The following is a 15214-nucleotide window of genomic DNA, read 5'->3' on the forward strand; positions in this document are numbered from 1 at the left end:
TGTAGCGTTGCGTGCTAATGGTGGTTTCAGGCATCTCCTGGGGGTCTTGGAACATACCCCCTCAGATAAAGCGGAACTGCTGTATTTCCTTCACAGCACACACTACAGTTTGAAATTATGTTCCCAAAGTCTTTTTAGTTCTCCTATGCTGTCTCCCCTCTTACCTTCAGGGGACTGCAAGGGGCAGGAAGGTGGGGAGCATGTCTGCTATCCACCTTGACCTCCCAATGTTTCCCAGCATCCAAGCATATATTAGGCACCTAGTAAGAATAATATTTTTTTGAGAATTATACATGTGTTGCATTATCGAATACATTGTAGTGCATTATCTTGTCTAATCCTTTGCAACGATCTTATGGATCGTCACTCTCTCTGTCTCCAGTTTAAAAATGGGGTGACAGGCTCACAGAGGGATGGAGTCACTTGCTCAAGTTCCCACAGCGCAGAGAAGGGGTGCAACCAGGGTTGCAAAGTGATCTGGCCAGGGCTGTGGTCCGTGCTCCCTTCTGCTGGGAATGGAATATCTATGGAATAAATGAATTAATGAAGGAATAATGAAAAGATCCAGAGGAGAGGAGACAATCTAATTAGACAGGAAGATGAGTAGGAGTTTGCAGGGAAACAAGGGATAAACGTACAACTGTGTGCATGCATGAAACGAGATTGCAACTTTAGGAAGACCAAGTATAACAAACAAACAAATAAACGGTGTGTGTGTGTGAGATAGAGACAGAAAGAGAGAGAGCATGCATGCACACAGGTGTTAAGGAGCTCTGTGTGCTAGGGAGGGAGCATGGATGTTTTCTTACTGGGGACAGGGAAACATTGAAGGAAAGATGTGGGGCAAAATCAGCTTTTCCTTTCTGCAGTCAACATTCTGATTATAATAAGGACAAAGCACAAGAATTGTGGATCTGAGAAGGGAGACCAGTTTGGAGACTCTTGAAGTAATAGAGATGAAAAACTATGTGGCCCAAGCATGATAAACTTTTCGATATTTCTGAATTTGGAGACTTTAGGTATTAACAGGAAGTGGTATTTCCAATTATAACTTGGAATGGTCTGCAAGAATTAATGAGAGTAAAATTTTACCTTATTAGAAAGGATTTTCTAATCCCTAAATGGGTTTTTTAGCTTTTCCTTTTTTTTTTTTTTTTTAGCTTTTCCTTTTTTTGATCACTATGGGGCTGTACATGCCTGCTAGGTGTGACTTTGCTGCTTCTTCCGAAAACCAGCCACGTAAACATAAACTCAGGCAGGCACTAAACTCTTAGAACGTCTTTAGTTTGGGAATCTAAACACAACGAGCCGTTAGATTTTGCAGTGGCCATCATTCCAAAACATAAATCAAGTCAAATTTGTTTGAAATCCTGTCTTTAGAAGGTTGTGTGTTTTGACAAACCTTGCAGCAAATTTAGTCCAGCTTTTGGATTTGTAATGAAACCTGAAACCAAGCATGCTGGCCTGCCCTGGGGTCTTCTCAGACAAGTTCCTAGTAGCCTTAGTGTAATGTCTCCCCTAATCTCATCCTGGCAAGGGACATTACTGTGTTGGGTTGCACTGGAAGTTTGGGGTGGACTCTGCAAACATTTCATACAATAACGGAAAGGGACTGATCAAGACAGCAATTTGGGGGTATTTCTACTCCTGAGTATTCTTAAGAGTGTAATTTACAGAATTAGCAATACCTTATCCCCTGTTGGCTAGTGACTTGGAGATACCCCAAGCCATGATTGGGGCAGAAAGTTAATTAATCTGCTTATTAAAAAGAAGAAATGTCTCATTTGCATGCATTTACATTCAGGTCTTGCATGCATCACCCTTTTTGGTGGTTTCTGCTTTCTTTTCTTAATACCACAGACCTAGCTAGGTATTAGCTCAATACATTTACATTTTCTGTGTCTGGGCTTTGTTTAAGGGTATATGTCTGGTTATCATTGGTTCCAGTGGAATTTGATTGTCATATAGATCATTTAATTCTCGGTAGAGATCCTTACGCCTCCCTGAGCTGTGCAGATTTTCTTCCAGTTATCATATACCTCAGTTGCGAAAAGATTTATGTTCTTGACCAATCTTGGAAAATAGAGACCTTGCCTCCATCAGAGTTGGACATGTTATTTGGGGATGAGCCATTCAATTATCTGCAATTTCCTACTCAACTGAATTTTCCATGGTCATTTTTGTGGGAGTTTTCTCCTTCTTGCTTTTCCTATCTTATTTGGAGGTTGGCTTTGGAAGTAGTTTTTTTTTCTTTTCAAGAAAGAAAAAAAAAAAAAAACCCAACCCATTGCTCCACGAATGTATCTTAGGCATTCCACATTCTGAATGATTGTTTTTACCTGAAAATGCTTCGGTAACCTGAACCCAGGCCCCCTTAAACCTGCTTGAGTGAAGACTCGGGAGGGGAGGGAGGGGCTGGGAAGAGGGCTGATTGTGGGGGGGGGCGGGGATGAGGAGGGGGTGAAATGTAAAACCTGTAACAAGCCCTTGGAACAACAGCAAGTAAAACCAAAACTATATAGGGAGATTAGTGCAGAGGGAAATCTTGGCATGCGAGTGAATCACCAGCTCTAATACCGGGGACCCCGGTGCGGTGTTTCTGTATTTTGTAGTAATCACATTTCTGATACATTACAACAGTGTGGCTGTCAGGGGTGAGTGGCTCAGGCAGCGGTTAAACCACCTATATGCTAACAAGCTTAGCAATCAGGTTGTGAAGGGTCCTGGCTGGAGGAAAAAAATTAAAACCAAACCTTAGACTTCTGTCAGACTGTTAGGAGAATTATATTTTTGAACTAGTCTACAGTGTGGACAGGAAATGACCTCTCCACAAACTGCTTCTTTAAAAACAAGCAGTGGTGCCTAAAGCTATCCAGCTTTTCTCTCTCTCTCTCTCTCTCTCTCTCTCCCTCTCCCTCCTCTCCCGTGTTCCCTCCCTCCCTCCCTCCTTCCCTCCCTCCCTCCCTCCCTCCTCTCTCGCTCTCCCTCTCCTCTCCTGCTATAGAGGGCTCCAACAGCAGTTCCCAGCCAGTGTGTTCAGCCTGCCTGCCTGCTTGCCTCTGTGTGTGTGTGTGTGTGTGTATGTGTGTGTGTGTGTGAGCGTGTGCGTGCGTCTACTTTGTACTGTGAGGAACACAGCCCATGTGCTCTGCATGGACGTTACTGATACTCTGTTTAGCTTGATTTTCGACAAGCAGGCAAGATGTCCAGCACACCACATGACCCCTTCTATTCTTCTCCTTTCGGCCCATTTTATAGGAGACATACACCATACATGGTGCAGCCAGAGTACCGAATCTATGAGATGAACAAGAGACTGCAGTCTCGCACAGAGGTAAGTACTTCAACCTTGGGTTGTGTGTTTGTGTCTTTTTTTTTTTTTTTAAACTGTGCATGGGCTTTTCCTGGGTTGCTGGCTGAATTCTGTGGGAAGTGTCCCACTAGATACTACCACGTACGTGGAAATGAGCGCCAGGATGAATCCACTAGTTTGAACGCTGGGTTTCCAGGCACAGCAACTCTTGGAGCTGGGGACAGTTTCTGCCGGAATCTTGAAATAGACAACCCAGCACTTGATTCGCCTGCTGGGTCTCCAGAAATGCTGTTCTTCCCGAACTCTGGGGCTTGCAGGCTCTGAGTCGGTCCCGTTGGTGTTTCGTGAGATATAATTCCCAGGGATCTGGGGGATCATTTGCATCTGGCAAAATAAAATTTTAACAAATCCCCCGAGGAAGTCTGCTTTGACCTGTATTTGCTTTTCAAAGTCATCAAAATCGAGGTGGAGGGGGCAGAAGGGTAACCCCCTACACTTTTCAGAACTAACCCTGGAGGGACACATTGTTTGTATATTTCCATGTTAAATTCAGAAACCAGTTGCTTGGGGCAAGGGGGTTCTTGACTTTCTTTTATCGCTGATGGGAGTGTCTCCCTAGGAGCTCTACCTTCCATCGGGAGCTGGCTCTGCATTCAAGTCAGCTCGAATTTTGCATATTTGTAATCTTGTGCCTGAGAGGGAGCGAGCCTCTGCCTTCCCGGCCAGCAACTCTGGGAGCAGAGAGGACTTTCAGAACTTTGTAAATGCAAAACTCCAGACTGCCTCCTGCAATTTAAATTTTTAATGCCAGCTGACTTTTTCTCTCTTGTGTTAGCTAGGCTGGCAGGTCCTGCTGCTGGGCTGTCCATTTGCCCGTGAGTTGGGGCTTGCCTGTGAGTTGGGGCTTTGTGTTGAAGTGTTCTGAGAAGGAGTTTATTATAGGTGCACCAAAGTCACTTTAAGAAGTAGAAATCGCTGGGACTCTCGTCTTCTCTGCCCAAGTGCAAATACCCAGAGGGTTGATGGCAAAGAGCTTTAAGGGAATAGCTTTGGTGGAATTTTAAATTGAAGATTGACTCTCAGCTCTGGAAGGGGACTCAGTGTTGTATGATAAAATAAAACACACTTGCTTAAATTGTCAACAGAGCCATGGAGAATTCATGACGCTTAATGTATTTAATACAGCTAACAAGATGTGACCTGCTTTCTGATTGGCTAACTGCTAGACAAGGACTGATTTTTTTTCTTAAAAAAAAAAACAACAACTGGGTTGTCTTTAGCACTGCTGTTTTCTTTATATGTTAATACATCATAGAAGTTAAATATAATTGATGATACTGTTGCTCTCCCCAGAAGCCAGTAGCTTTTATAGAAGTGTAAACCCTGTTTCGCTTAGGGTGGTGACCTGTTGGCAGTAAATGATATTCCTGTGTGTTGTTGTGTGTGTTACAGTTTATATATTTCAGTTCAGTTTTTTTGGAACTATCTGTGGGACTCTGAAATTCTTGCAGAAACTGTTGGTTGTCATAGCCTGCTTATCAGAATTAGGGGGATAGAAAATGTCTTGTAGTTCAGACACACATTCATTGCAATACAAATTTGGGGTTAAAAAAAGTCATAAAAATATACTTGGTTGAAAACAAGAGAACAAGGGCCATTAGGGCTCAGTTCCTGAACAGCAATAGAATTTAAAAATAACCTGCGTCCAGCTTACGTTTTAGAAAGTTTCTGAGAAGTTGTGGAATGAGGTTTCTCTGCCATCCTCCTTGGTTAGGAGAACAGGCAGATTTCCCTCATATCTGTGTTCCCCTGTGCTCCTAAATTATCACTTGGGCAGTTCAGAGCTAGATGATCCGGGGCACTTCCCTGTCCTGGCCCTCACGGAAATCTGCAGTTGCGGAAAGGTCCCACATTTGTTTCCCATTTGAAAGAAAACCTTTGAAAAGTCCCCCTTTCCTAGTATGTTTCCTAAAAAAAGTCACATTATCTTTTGTGAGAGCTGAACTAAGGAACTCCTACCTTTTGGATTATGGGGTATTACTTTTAAAGGTTTTCCTCTGAGTAGAAAAAAACCACTTCCTAGCTCAAGAAACTGGAGAGAAAAGCTTGCTCTGACAAATCTTAAAGATTTTTTAAAACCTCTCTGACCGTGACCAGAAAAGCACTGTGAAGTGTTTTCTGGTATGTTCTAGAGCCAACCCCGAACATTTCCCCCCTTAATTAGATCTTTTTTACAATTATACAAATAATCGCCCTGACACTTCTTTTCTCTTTGCCAAGCAGTAAATGATGTCATGAACCCAAAGGCCATAAATTTGTTTTCATTTTATATGAAAAAGGGAGAGAATAAAATAATTTCTCCTAAGATATTTAAATATTAACATTCAATATTAAATTTTAATCATAGTTTGTAGTTGGAAAAGAAAATATTTAGACAAAAAAAAACAACCTTTTCGTGAGGAAGTTACATTGTGCCTTCAATGATGATTATTGATCATAAAGTTGTTCTGAGTCCTAGAGATGGTTGAAACAAAATACAATAATAGCCAGGAAAGAGTTACCAGTTATTCACACACAAAATCAAATAGATCGTTGAGTAACTTTTGCAACTTAACCAAGGCCTTCAATCATTTTTGGCAAGAGAGGCTCACTTCTTTCTCTTCTGTCTTCTGGTTCCTGATACTATATTACATGGTATTATTTCACTGAGTCCTAATACCACACACACACACACACACACACACACACACACACACACACACACACAATTTGGGTAATACTCTCAAGTCCCCATTCCTTTTTCAACATAGACTTGGCTAGAAAGAAATTGTAGCAGATCAGTGTTGATGAATAAATTGTAGTCAAGTTCGTAGCAATTTTCTAGAAACCTCCTTCTTTATGGAAAGGAAAGAAAGTGGTAAAGAAGCATGGGACTTACCTATTCTTTCTATAGCTGACCCCAGGGCATTCTCTCCTGCAATTGGTGCATTTCTTCCAATTAAATCAAAGTCCTTCAGAAAATAGGTAGTGAGAGTTTAAAGAGCGTTGGATTGGGAGTTAATCCTGTTCCTTTCTTGTTTCTGTCACTTCCTAAAACTATTTGGCGTAGATCATGTTTCCTCATCTGAAAATTACCTCGCGATACCGCTAAAATTCTTAAAAATTTCAGATGCTGCAAAAGTCCTGGGTTTGGTTTTCTTTTGTACGAGAAAGTATTGTGAACCGGCATGAGGAGCACAGACATTATTTCTGTGCTCATGGTATTCAGTTTGAACTCGCAAATAGTACTGAAACAATGAAGTCATAGTGGAGAAAAAGCTGAAGGCAGAGACCCTGACAGTCTTGTTTTTTTAAAGTAGTGCTTGGAGCATGCAGTTCCTGGGACAAAGTAGGTACTCAGTGAACATTTGTTAACTTGCCGATCAGTGAATCAGTAGATGGAAGAGGAGAAAGAGTTCGAAAACTATGTCACTGGAATTAACACAATCCTAGTGCCTCTGGGGACCTGGTGTGCCCTGAAGCTGCTTTGGGCATCAGCCTCACGTTCCCTTAAAAGTGCTCAACCCCACCTTTTCCACCTTTATTTTATCCATGAGGTGACTTAGGTCCCTAATCTTTGTGGCAAAGGAAAGCAAGTGTCTCAGAGATTATAGGACATTTTTAAAGGAACATGAATGTATTACAAAGCGACCAGAAACAACAAAAAATATGTTTTAAATGCTTTTGGCTGTTCTGGGAAATGAAATTTATTTGCAACATCAGAATCTCAGTGGAATTTCATAAAGAAATGTGTGGGTGTTCTCCCCCCACCCTTTTAAATGAAATTAAGAGAAACTCTTTGAGCTCTGCGTCACTGTTGGTCACTGTAATTCCCAAGCAGGAGGAAGGGGGTGACATTTTCCGTTGTGTGTGCTACCATGATTTACCCTACGTCTTCCAAAATTCTTGTATTTGAATGGTCTTGCTGTCCCATATGTATTTGGGAAGAATACAACTGCAGAATTATATAGTTAGTTTAGCATTGCACGCAGAGTGCAGTCAGATAGGCTTTAAAAACATGGTCTACAGATACCAGAATTTGTTCTGTAAAAACTTCAGTGATTAGTTAACAATAAACAGTATTTTTTTTTCATTTCCTGAGGTCTGTGAAATGAAAAATATAGGTAAATTGTGGGACACATCATAGTGACCTTCATTTTTAGTGACAAGATTTTACTAATGTTGGATTACTATAGAATTTAAGAAAGTTTATCAAGTTATAAAAATCTTCATTCTCACAGCTAACTTTTCTGTACCTTTTTTTTCCTCAAATGACCCAACATGTCTCCACTGCGACAAAGCTGTTTTTAAGTATATATATATTTTTTCCTGTTGGCAATACGCTAACTTTAATAAAACACCACCAACTCCAGGAAAGTGTGGGTTCCATTATGTATTTCTTCTGTTTCGAGGTTTTGTTTTTTTTCTTTTATCAACATTACACATCCCACTCCAAAAGAGAAAACTGTGATTACAATTGGAAGCCACACACACAAGGTTTTTATTAGAATTACAGTTTTTGGTTTTACAGGATTTAATACGAACGCGAACAGTGTTTGAAGACCTTGAAATTTAAATCTGCTGCCTGCACCCCTCCTTGCTCAACTCTGCAGCTCCCTGGGGAGGGCGTGGGAGGGGCTGGGGGGCTCTCATTCTTCCCTTTCAGTTACATTTTTATATACTTCAGTCACAGGGTTTCACGTTGTAACATCATGTTTATTCATGGGGTAGCTTAGTATCCTTGATGTTCAGACGGAGTCTAGTTAAAATGAGATTAGGTATTTTGGATAGGTGGAAAAACATGAGAAACGCTTTGTGATAACTTGGATTTTTTTTTTTTCCTAGAAATTTAGAAAGAAAAATCCTGCTGTTACTCTGTGTCATAGGAATGATTTTCAGTGTTAAACAGAGAACTTTCCAAGGTTTTCCGAAGGGGGTTGTGAGGAGTGGGGGGAGGGGGCGTTGGTAGTGGTAAGGAAAGCTGTTTTGAAAATGTTAAATGAAACCAAAAGTGCACTTTTAAAAATGAGGACTTCCAAACTCTCTTATTTTTCAAAATCTCTACATGACCTCAGAAAACAAATTGCAGGACCCTTGTACTGATTTTATTTTCCTGATGTCTTTTTTTTTTCTCCGCATGTTCTTACTATGGGAACTGTTTTTAATTAAAAATTGCTGCAAAGTCACTATTAGTAGGAGGCCAAGAAGAAAAAAGAAATCTCTCAACTCACGGTCAACACTGTTTCTTATCAGTCTAAGTCAATGCACATTTAAATATCTCCCTTTTTGGTGTGTAAATTATGATATAGGATTTAAAACCCATATGCATTTTTTATGCATTTAGCTTTTTGTTTGGGTCTCAGAAAGAAATTAATTTAAATTGTATGGAGAACAGGGCTATAAATCTCCTTTTATTACATTTGTCCACATTAACTCATTTTTCATGAGGAACACAGAACACCTCCTTTCTGAACAAGCAAACAGAACATAAAACAAATAGCCCCAAATATCCAACTTTATCCATTGTCAAGAATAAGATTCATAAACTTATCTGGGTTTGGTTGGTGGGTCTCAAAATACAATTGATCTTGGAAAACAATCTCTTTTTTAAAGTGTCAGAAAGCAGAGCTTTAACGAATGTTCAACTGATGTAGATATTACATATACATCTCTGTCATTATCTGACAAAGATATTTTCTTTCTTTCTTTCTTTCTTTCTTTCTTTCTTTCTTTCTTTCTTTCTTTCTTTCTTTCTTTCATTAGTTCAACCTAAATTTTTTTAAAACTTAAATTGTAGGAGCATGCATCTGGACATAGGAAACTATTAATACTTAAAATTCAGTTATTTCTTCAAGAATTGCCGCATTTCAGGCAATGACAACACCAGAGCCTAGAAATATAGAGATGATTAAAACATTTTCTGTCCTCTAGAAGCTTACAATTTGGTAATGAAGGAACACATACAAACCGAGTCTTACAATGAGGTGCCATGACAGATTAATACGCGGTGGATTATGGGTGTGTCCGTGCACTGAAGGGTAAACGTCCTTCAGAAAGGTGGTCAGGGTGATGATAGCTAACATCCATGGGTGCTCACTATGTGTTGAGCACGGTGCTGAGTGCTTGCTGTAGGTTAGCTCCTGTAATCCTCATAATCACCTCAGGAGGTAGATGCCACTAACTGGGTTTTTCCTGAGGAAACAAAGGGTTAAGTAAATTGTCCAAGGTCACACAGATGCTAGTTGAGTTTTAGAGGTTGTGCTGTTAACTTCTCTGCTGTAGCACCTCTCCTGAGATAAGAAATACCAGCTAGGATTCTAGTTTCACCTGTAGAAATTTATTTGGTGAATAAATTCATTTTTTCTCCCCGAGGACAGGTTGACTTTGGCAGTGGGCTGGAAAGGTGACCTCATTTACCTAACTTGATTTGACTATTTGTCTCTCAGATTCCTGACTGATTTCTAAAGGGACCACGTGCAATTCCAAAGGATGGTGCCAGAGATGGACAATATACCCTGGTTATTGAGAGAAAAAGAACCGAAATGACACTCCCTTTTGAAGAACGAGTGTCTTCAGTATTCATTGAAGTGGTCTTCTCTGAAAAGTCACTGGAATGGTTGTGGAATTATTATGCATAATCATCTAAAAGTTTAATTTTTTTCCTTAAAAATATTTAGGTGTCCATCCAGTGCTTGACCCTTCTCAGGCATACTCTGTGGAAGATGGTGTTTTGATTGTCTTAAACAATGAGCTATTAGGAGATTAAATTAGGATTAGAATTTGGCCTGGTGTTGGCTTCCTTTGCAGGTACTCAATGAGGAATCTTAGGGAAAATAAAGGCATACAGGGGCTTCCCACTTGCCTAGTGTGATCCTCTTTCAAGAGGCAATCTCCACACCTTGTGTCTCTGCCTTTCTTTTTTGGGAGGAGATGTTCCCTACCTACACTTGCAGCCTACTTCAGCTCCCAGTGAGGCCCCTGTCTTTACCGTAAATGCCTGCCCATTATTGGACATTAGATGGGTTTCCTTATTTGATCTACCCCAAGCCTGAGACTCATGCATTCTGGTTGTCCTGTAACAGATACAGGAAAAGTGAAGCTCACAGACGTGTAGACTTGAGTCCCTACCTGGGCATCCCTGGGGGCTGTATCTTCTCATTTACCCATTCAGTGTTCTCTCCCAAAGCATGTGTTTGGTAAAGGCCCCCCACTCTCCTTTGGAGGCCCTGATTTGCCCTCACTTTACCACCACTTTTGACTAACTTAGTTTGAAGTTTTAGTCTTCCAACTAAAAACAGAAGGCCCAGAGATTTAACAGACCCCTCTGAAGAAGAGGGAGCTACTCTGTTCTGGTGACGTCGCAACCCCATCCTCTCTTTTCAGGATTAGGATGGCTTCCTAACTGTGCTCCCTGTTCCCTTTCTCCACCTTAAAATCTATTTCCCACAAGCAGCCAAAGTGATATTTTTGAAGCATAAATCCGATCACTTCACTCTTTAGCTTTCCCTTACACCTAGAATAAGCTCCTTGCTCTAGCTGTAAGAATGGATTGATCTGCTCCTTCCAGATGTCCAGTCTTATTTCCTTCTACATGTCCAGCAGACTCCAGTCACAAAGAGCATCTTTGGATCTATTAGCTTTCCAAGCTCGTTCACGTCTCAACGCCTTTGCCCTCAGTCGTAGGATGGATGTACAGATTCCTCTGTAATAACCCATGAAGTATTAGCAGATCTAACTTGAATTAGAATTTGGCATGGCATTGGCTTTATTTGCAGGTAATCAATTAAACATCTCAAAGAAGGTAGTGACAATGAAGGGTAAGGGTCTCAGCACTCCGTAGGTCCTCTACTGACCAGCCTAAATGGCCCCTTCACAGAGACACTTTCCTGGAACACCTCAATTAAAATGACTTCCCTTCACCCCACTCACTTACTATCACATGTCCTGATAATTTTCTTCATAGAAATTATAGCAAGCTGATATTTTATTGCTTCTAGTTTATTTCTGAGACATCTGCCTGTGCCCCATAGAATATGAGCTGTGTGAAGGCAGAGGCCTCATTTGTCTTGTTCATGGTCGTTCCCCACAGTGCTCCCTAGCACATAGTTGACACGTAAAATATACCGGTTGAATAAAGGAGATTCCGTTGTATCAGTACTACCCACATTGACACTGGAATTTACCTTGAATCTTACCAACAGTTACAGCTGGAAAAGAATCTGTGAGCCTAATAGTCCGGTGAGCATTCATGGATAGAATGCTCAGCCAGAGCTGCAGACAAAAGAAGGCTGGAAAAGGAATTTCTTCTGAGAAGAAAGTGTTGACCTGAGAATTTTGCCTTCTGGGTGGTGTGAATCTGTTGGGAGTCTCCCGACTTCTGATTAAAAATATTTACACTTATCCTAGTGTTTTTTTCCTCATTTGATGTTATCTACCTCTTCTCTCTCTCTTTGGATCTACCTAGGGGTCCGCAGCCATGAATTATGAGATGAATCATGAGCACTTTCCACTTTAGGAAAGGCCTTTTAGGGCCATTAATCAGCTTATTTGAAATGATTTGCACAACAGAAAATATGGAAAGTTATATTAGCGTATGATCTTGTGGTTGATGGTAACGTTGTGTTTGCTAACTAGTGTGTATGTGTGTGAGAGAGAGAGAGACAGACAGAGACAAACGGAGAGAGAGAGATGCTCTCCCCAGTCGGATTGTGTTTGTGTATGTGTGCACCTTCTAGTTAGGAAATATGCACAGTGTTTCCAACAGTGTTTTTTTCCTTTGGAGCGAAAAGAGTGACGTGCCTGGAATGTAAAGATCTGAACGGAAGTTTGATTTAGAGCAACTCAGATCTGGATCCAAACCCGGGCTTGCCTCTTGCTTACTGTGTGATCTTAGGGAAGTTTCTTAACTTTCCTGAGTATTTCTTTTCTTAGCTTGAGTTTTAGCTTGGGAGGTGAATGGCTAATGGATGTAAAATGCCTGGTAAAAGAAGGCCCCCTCCCCCACTTATCCGCAGTTTTGCTTTGCTCAGTTTCAGTTCCCTGCAGTCAACCGAGGTCCAGGAGCAGATGACTGTGCTTCTGCTATATTGTCGGAAGGTCAATAGTAGGCTAACGCTACATCGCGATGCCTATGCCATTCACCTCACCTCTCCTCATCACATAGCCACTTTGTCATGTCACATCTTCACCAGAAGAAGGGTGACTATAGTACAATCCGATATTTTGAGAGAGAGAGACCACATTCACAGAACGTTTATTACAGCGTATTGTTATAATTATTTATTGTTAGTAATTGTTGTTAATCTCTTACTGTGCCCAATTTATAAATTACACTTTATCATAGGTGGGTATTCTAGGAGAAAACGTAGTACGTATGGGGTTTGGTACTGTCCACGATTTCAGGCATCCACTGGAGGTCTTGGAATGCATCTCCCACAGATAAGGGGGGATTTCAGTGTATAGTAAATGCTCAATGAATGGGAACTAAGAGGATGATGATGATGATCTGTGGCCCCTATTCTCTATCCGAGCAGCAAATTAAGTCACACAAGTAATGTAAGACAGCTTGACTTCCTGAAAGTATCTTTACAAATATTTTTTACATGGCTTGTACTAGCACACTGCAATCTTATGAGTCAAACTTGTAATGACATTGTAAGACTCATGGATTTGGTGTTCTTATATGATAAGAGAATGCTATCAGGGTTTCTCACTGTTATACAGTAGTGCTGACATAATAATCATATGCCTTCTTGTGGCTGTGGCTCTTCCCCCAAATCCAGGTTGTAATGATCTCTGAGACTTACCTATAGTTAAGGATTAGGAATTGACCAATGTGTAGGACACACACGCTCCGTGCCGTTGGGAGAAAGCTGTGTTCAGGGCTTGCTCCTGCCAAGAACTCAGTGGAGACAACAGAACAGTGAAATGTTCCCTTGTACCAGCAGCACCTCTCCAGGGCCACCTAAATGGGGGCCCCAGGGAGGGCTGGAGAACACACACCTGCTGTCCTGGACTGGCCATTTCGTCTAAAGAGGCGCACCTCTCAGTGTGCAGCTCTGCACAGACTTCTCCAAGGGAGCTGTGTCAGCACTGGTCGGAAGCCTGAAGCACCACCTGCGCATCTGGACTGATAACAGCCCTGCCAACCGATCCACTGTGACACCTTGTGGCTTACTCCCTAACAGGGTGAAAATGCACATGAGTGAGGCGGCGGTGTGCTGAATGGTACCGTGCGGTATCTTTCTGGCCAGAAGGATCAGGGTGATGGGTAGGAAAGCTGCCTCCTTCTGCTTTCCTTAGAGATGCACCTGGGTGTTACAAGGTGCTGATCTGTCCCGCTAGTCTCAGTGTAGGGCTTCCTTGATTTTTCATTATTGAATTCTTTAAATTACACATACCTTCCTACACTTCATCCCCTTGACCAGGTCACCTGTGATTTTTCTTTTTTTAAGATTTTATTTATTTATTTGAGAGAGAGAGAGCAAATGAGAGGAGGGAGGGTCAGAGGGAGAAGCAGCCTCCCTGCTAAGCAGGGAGCCCGATGCGGGACTCGATCCCGGAACTCCAGGATCATGACCTGAGCCGAAGGCAGTCGCTTAACCAACTGAGCCACCCAGGCGCCCACCTGTGATTTTTTTTTTTTTTTTGAGCATGCCATATTAATAACCTTTTATCAATCTTTCTAGTCAAGTATCTTGCATCATTCAAACATTAAATTGTTTGCATATATATATGTGAATATAAAATATATATATTTATTTTTTGGAGAGGGTAGTGCTTGTTAAATTTTGCTTCCCAATATGGCTCATTTCTTAGGACTTACGAGGATTTTATCTTGAGACCGAAAATTGTGTAGACAAGCAAAAGCTAAACTAATAAACAAGGCTGACCATTTGACAGTACACACACACACACACACACACACACACACACACACACACACACAAAGTCCTCTTACACCTTATAATTTTGGCCATGATTACTCTGCAGTTGGCTAAAATTTCTTGCTTGAAATTGAAATTAAGCAGTTGGTGCATATCTCCTGCCTTTGCAAGGTTTTGATGGAGAACATTTGATGGAGCTGACCACTCTCAAATTAGCTGAATCCTAGAATTTCAGAGCTGGAATAGACACAAAAGATCATCTAGTCCAAGCTCCTGATTTTGGAAGCACGGAAACCAGACACAGGTGGCGCTTATCTAGACTCTGAAGTGCTGCTAAATGGTCTCAGGTTTTGTAGATCATAACACTAGTTGCCTGCTAATAACCAGGGACTGGCCAAATTAAACACTCTTACCAACCACTAATTTGTTCTTCAATCCTCCAAAAATATCTATGTTTCAAACCCCTTTCTCCTTTTCCAGTTTTCTGATTGCCCTAAAGTTGTATCAATCTTTAGCATCATGCTACCGATGTTGAAAAACACATCACTAACCTACCTTGTTTTAGAATGTGTGATTGTTTTCTTTGCCAATTTTATTTAAAATTAAGTTGTGTGTGCTTTAAAATCTATGTTCAATTTTTCTGATGTTAAAAACATGGTACATTATCAAGATAGAGTATTTATAAAATACAACAATATGCAAAGAGGTCAGTATAAATTTTCTCTAATTCTACTATGCAAAAAATTGCTGTTAACATATTAGTATATACATGTAATACACACAAGCATATACATCAACCTTTTCATGCCTAGGAGCATACTCAGTGCCCTTTTAAATCTAACTCTTCTAACTAAAATTATGAGTGTTTCACTGTGCTCTTAAGCCTTTTCAAAATATATTTTGAGTTGTCTGAATTCTTTACACTTATGCTTATGTTTTAAATGTTAACACCATATAAATATTTAAAAAATTATCT

At 40.8% G+C, this 15214-nt stretch overlaps 1 protein-coding gene across 4 annotated transcripts in view; it reads left to right on the forward strand.

Annotated features, from left to right (window-relative positions):
* Positions 1-3202: 3202 nt before the first annotated feature.
* The window catches only part of LDB2 (LIM domain binding 2), a 367396-nt gene continuing 355384 nt past the window's right edge, over positions 3203-15214 (forward strand). For all 4 annotated transcript variants that reach the window (XM_028088801.2, XM_028088810.2, XM_028088818.2 and 1 more), the window contains exon 1: positions 3203-3334. In XM_028088801.2, the coding sequence (XP_027944602.1) occupies positions 3203-3334 (132 nt within the window). The remainder of the gene's footprint in view (positions 3335-15214) is intronic.

This window comes from Eumetopias jubatus, unplaced genomic scaffold, assembly GCF_037043125.1.
Source record: "Eumetopias jubatus isolate StellerSeaLion01/CBP00866 unplaced genomic scaffold, mEumJub1_p1.0 scaffold_2, whole genome shotgun sequence".
NCBI classification, from domain to species: Eukaryota; Metazoa; Chordata; class Mammalia; order Carnivora; family Otariidae; genus Eumetopias; species Eumetopias jubatus.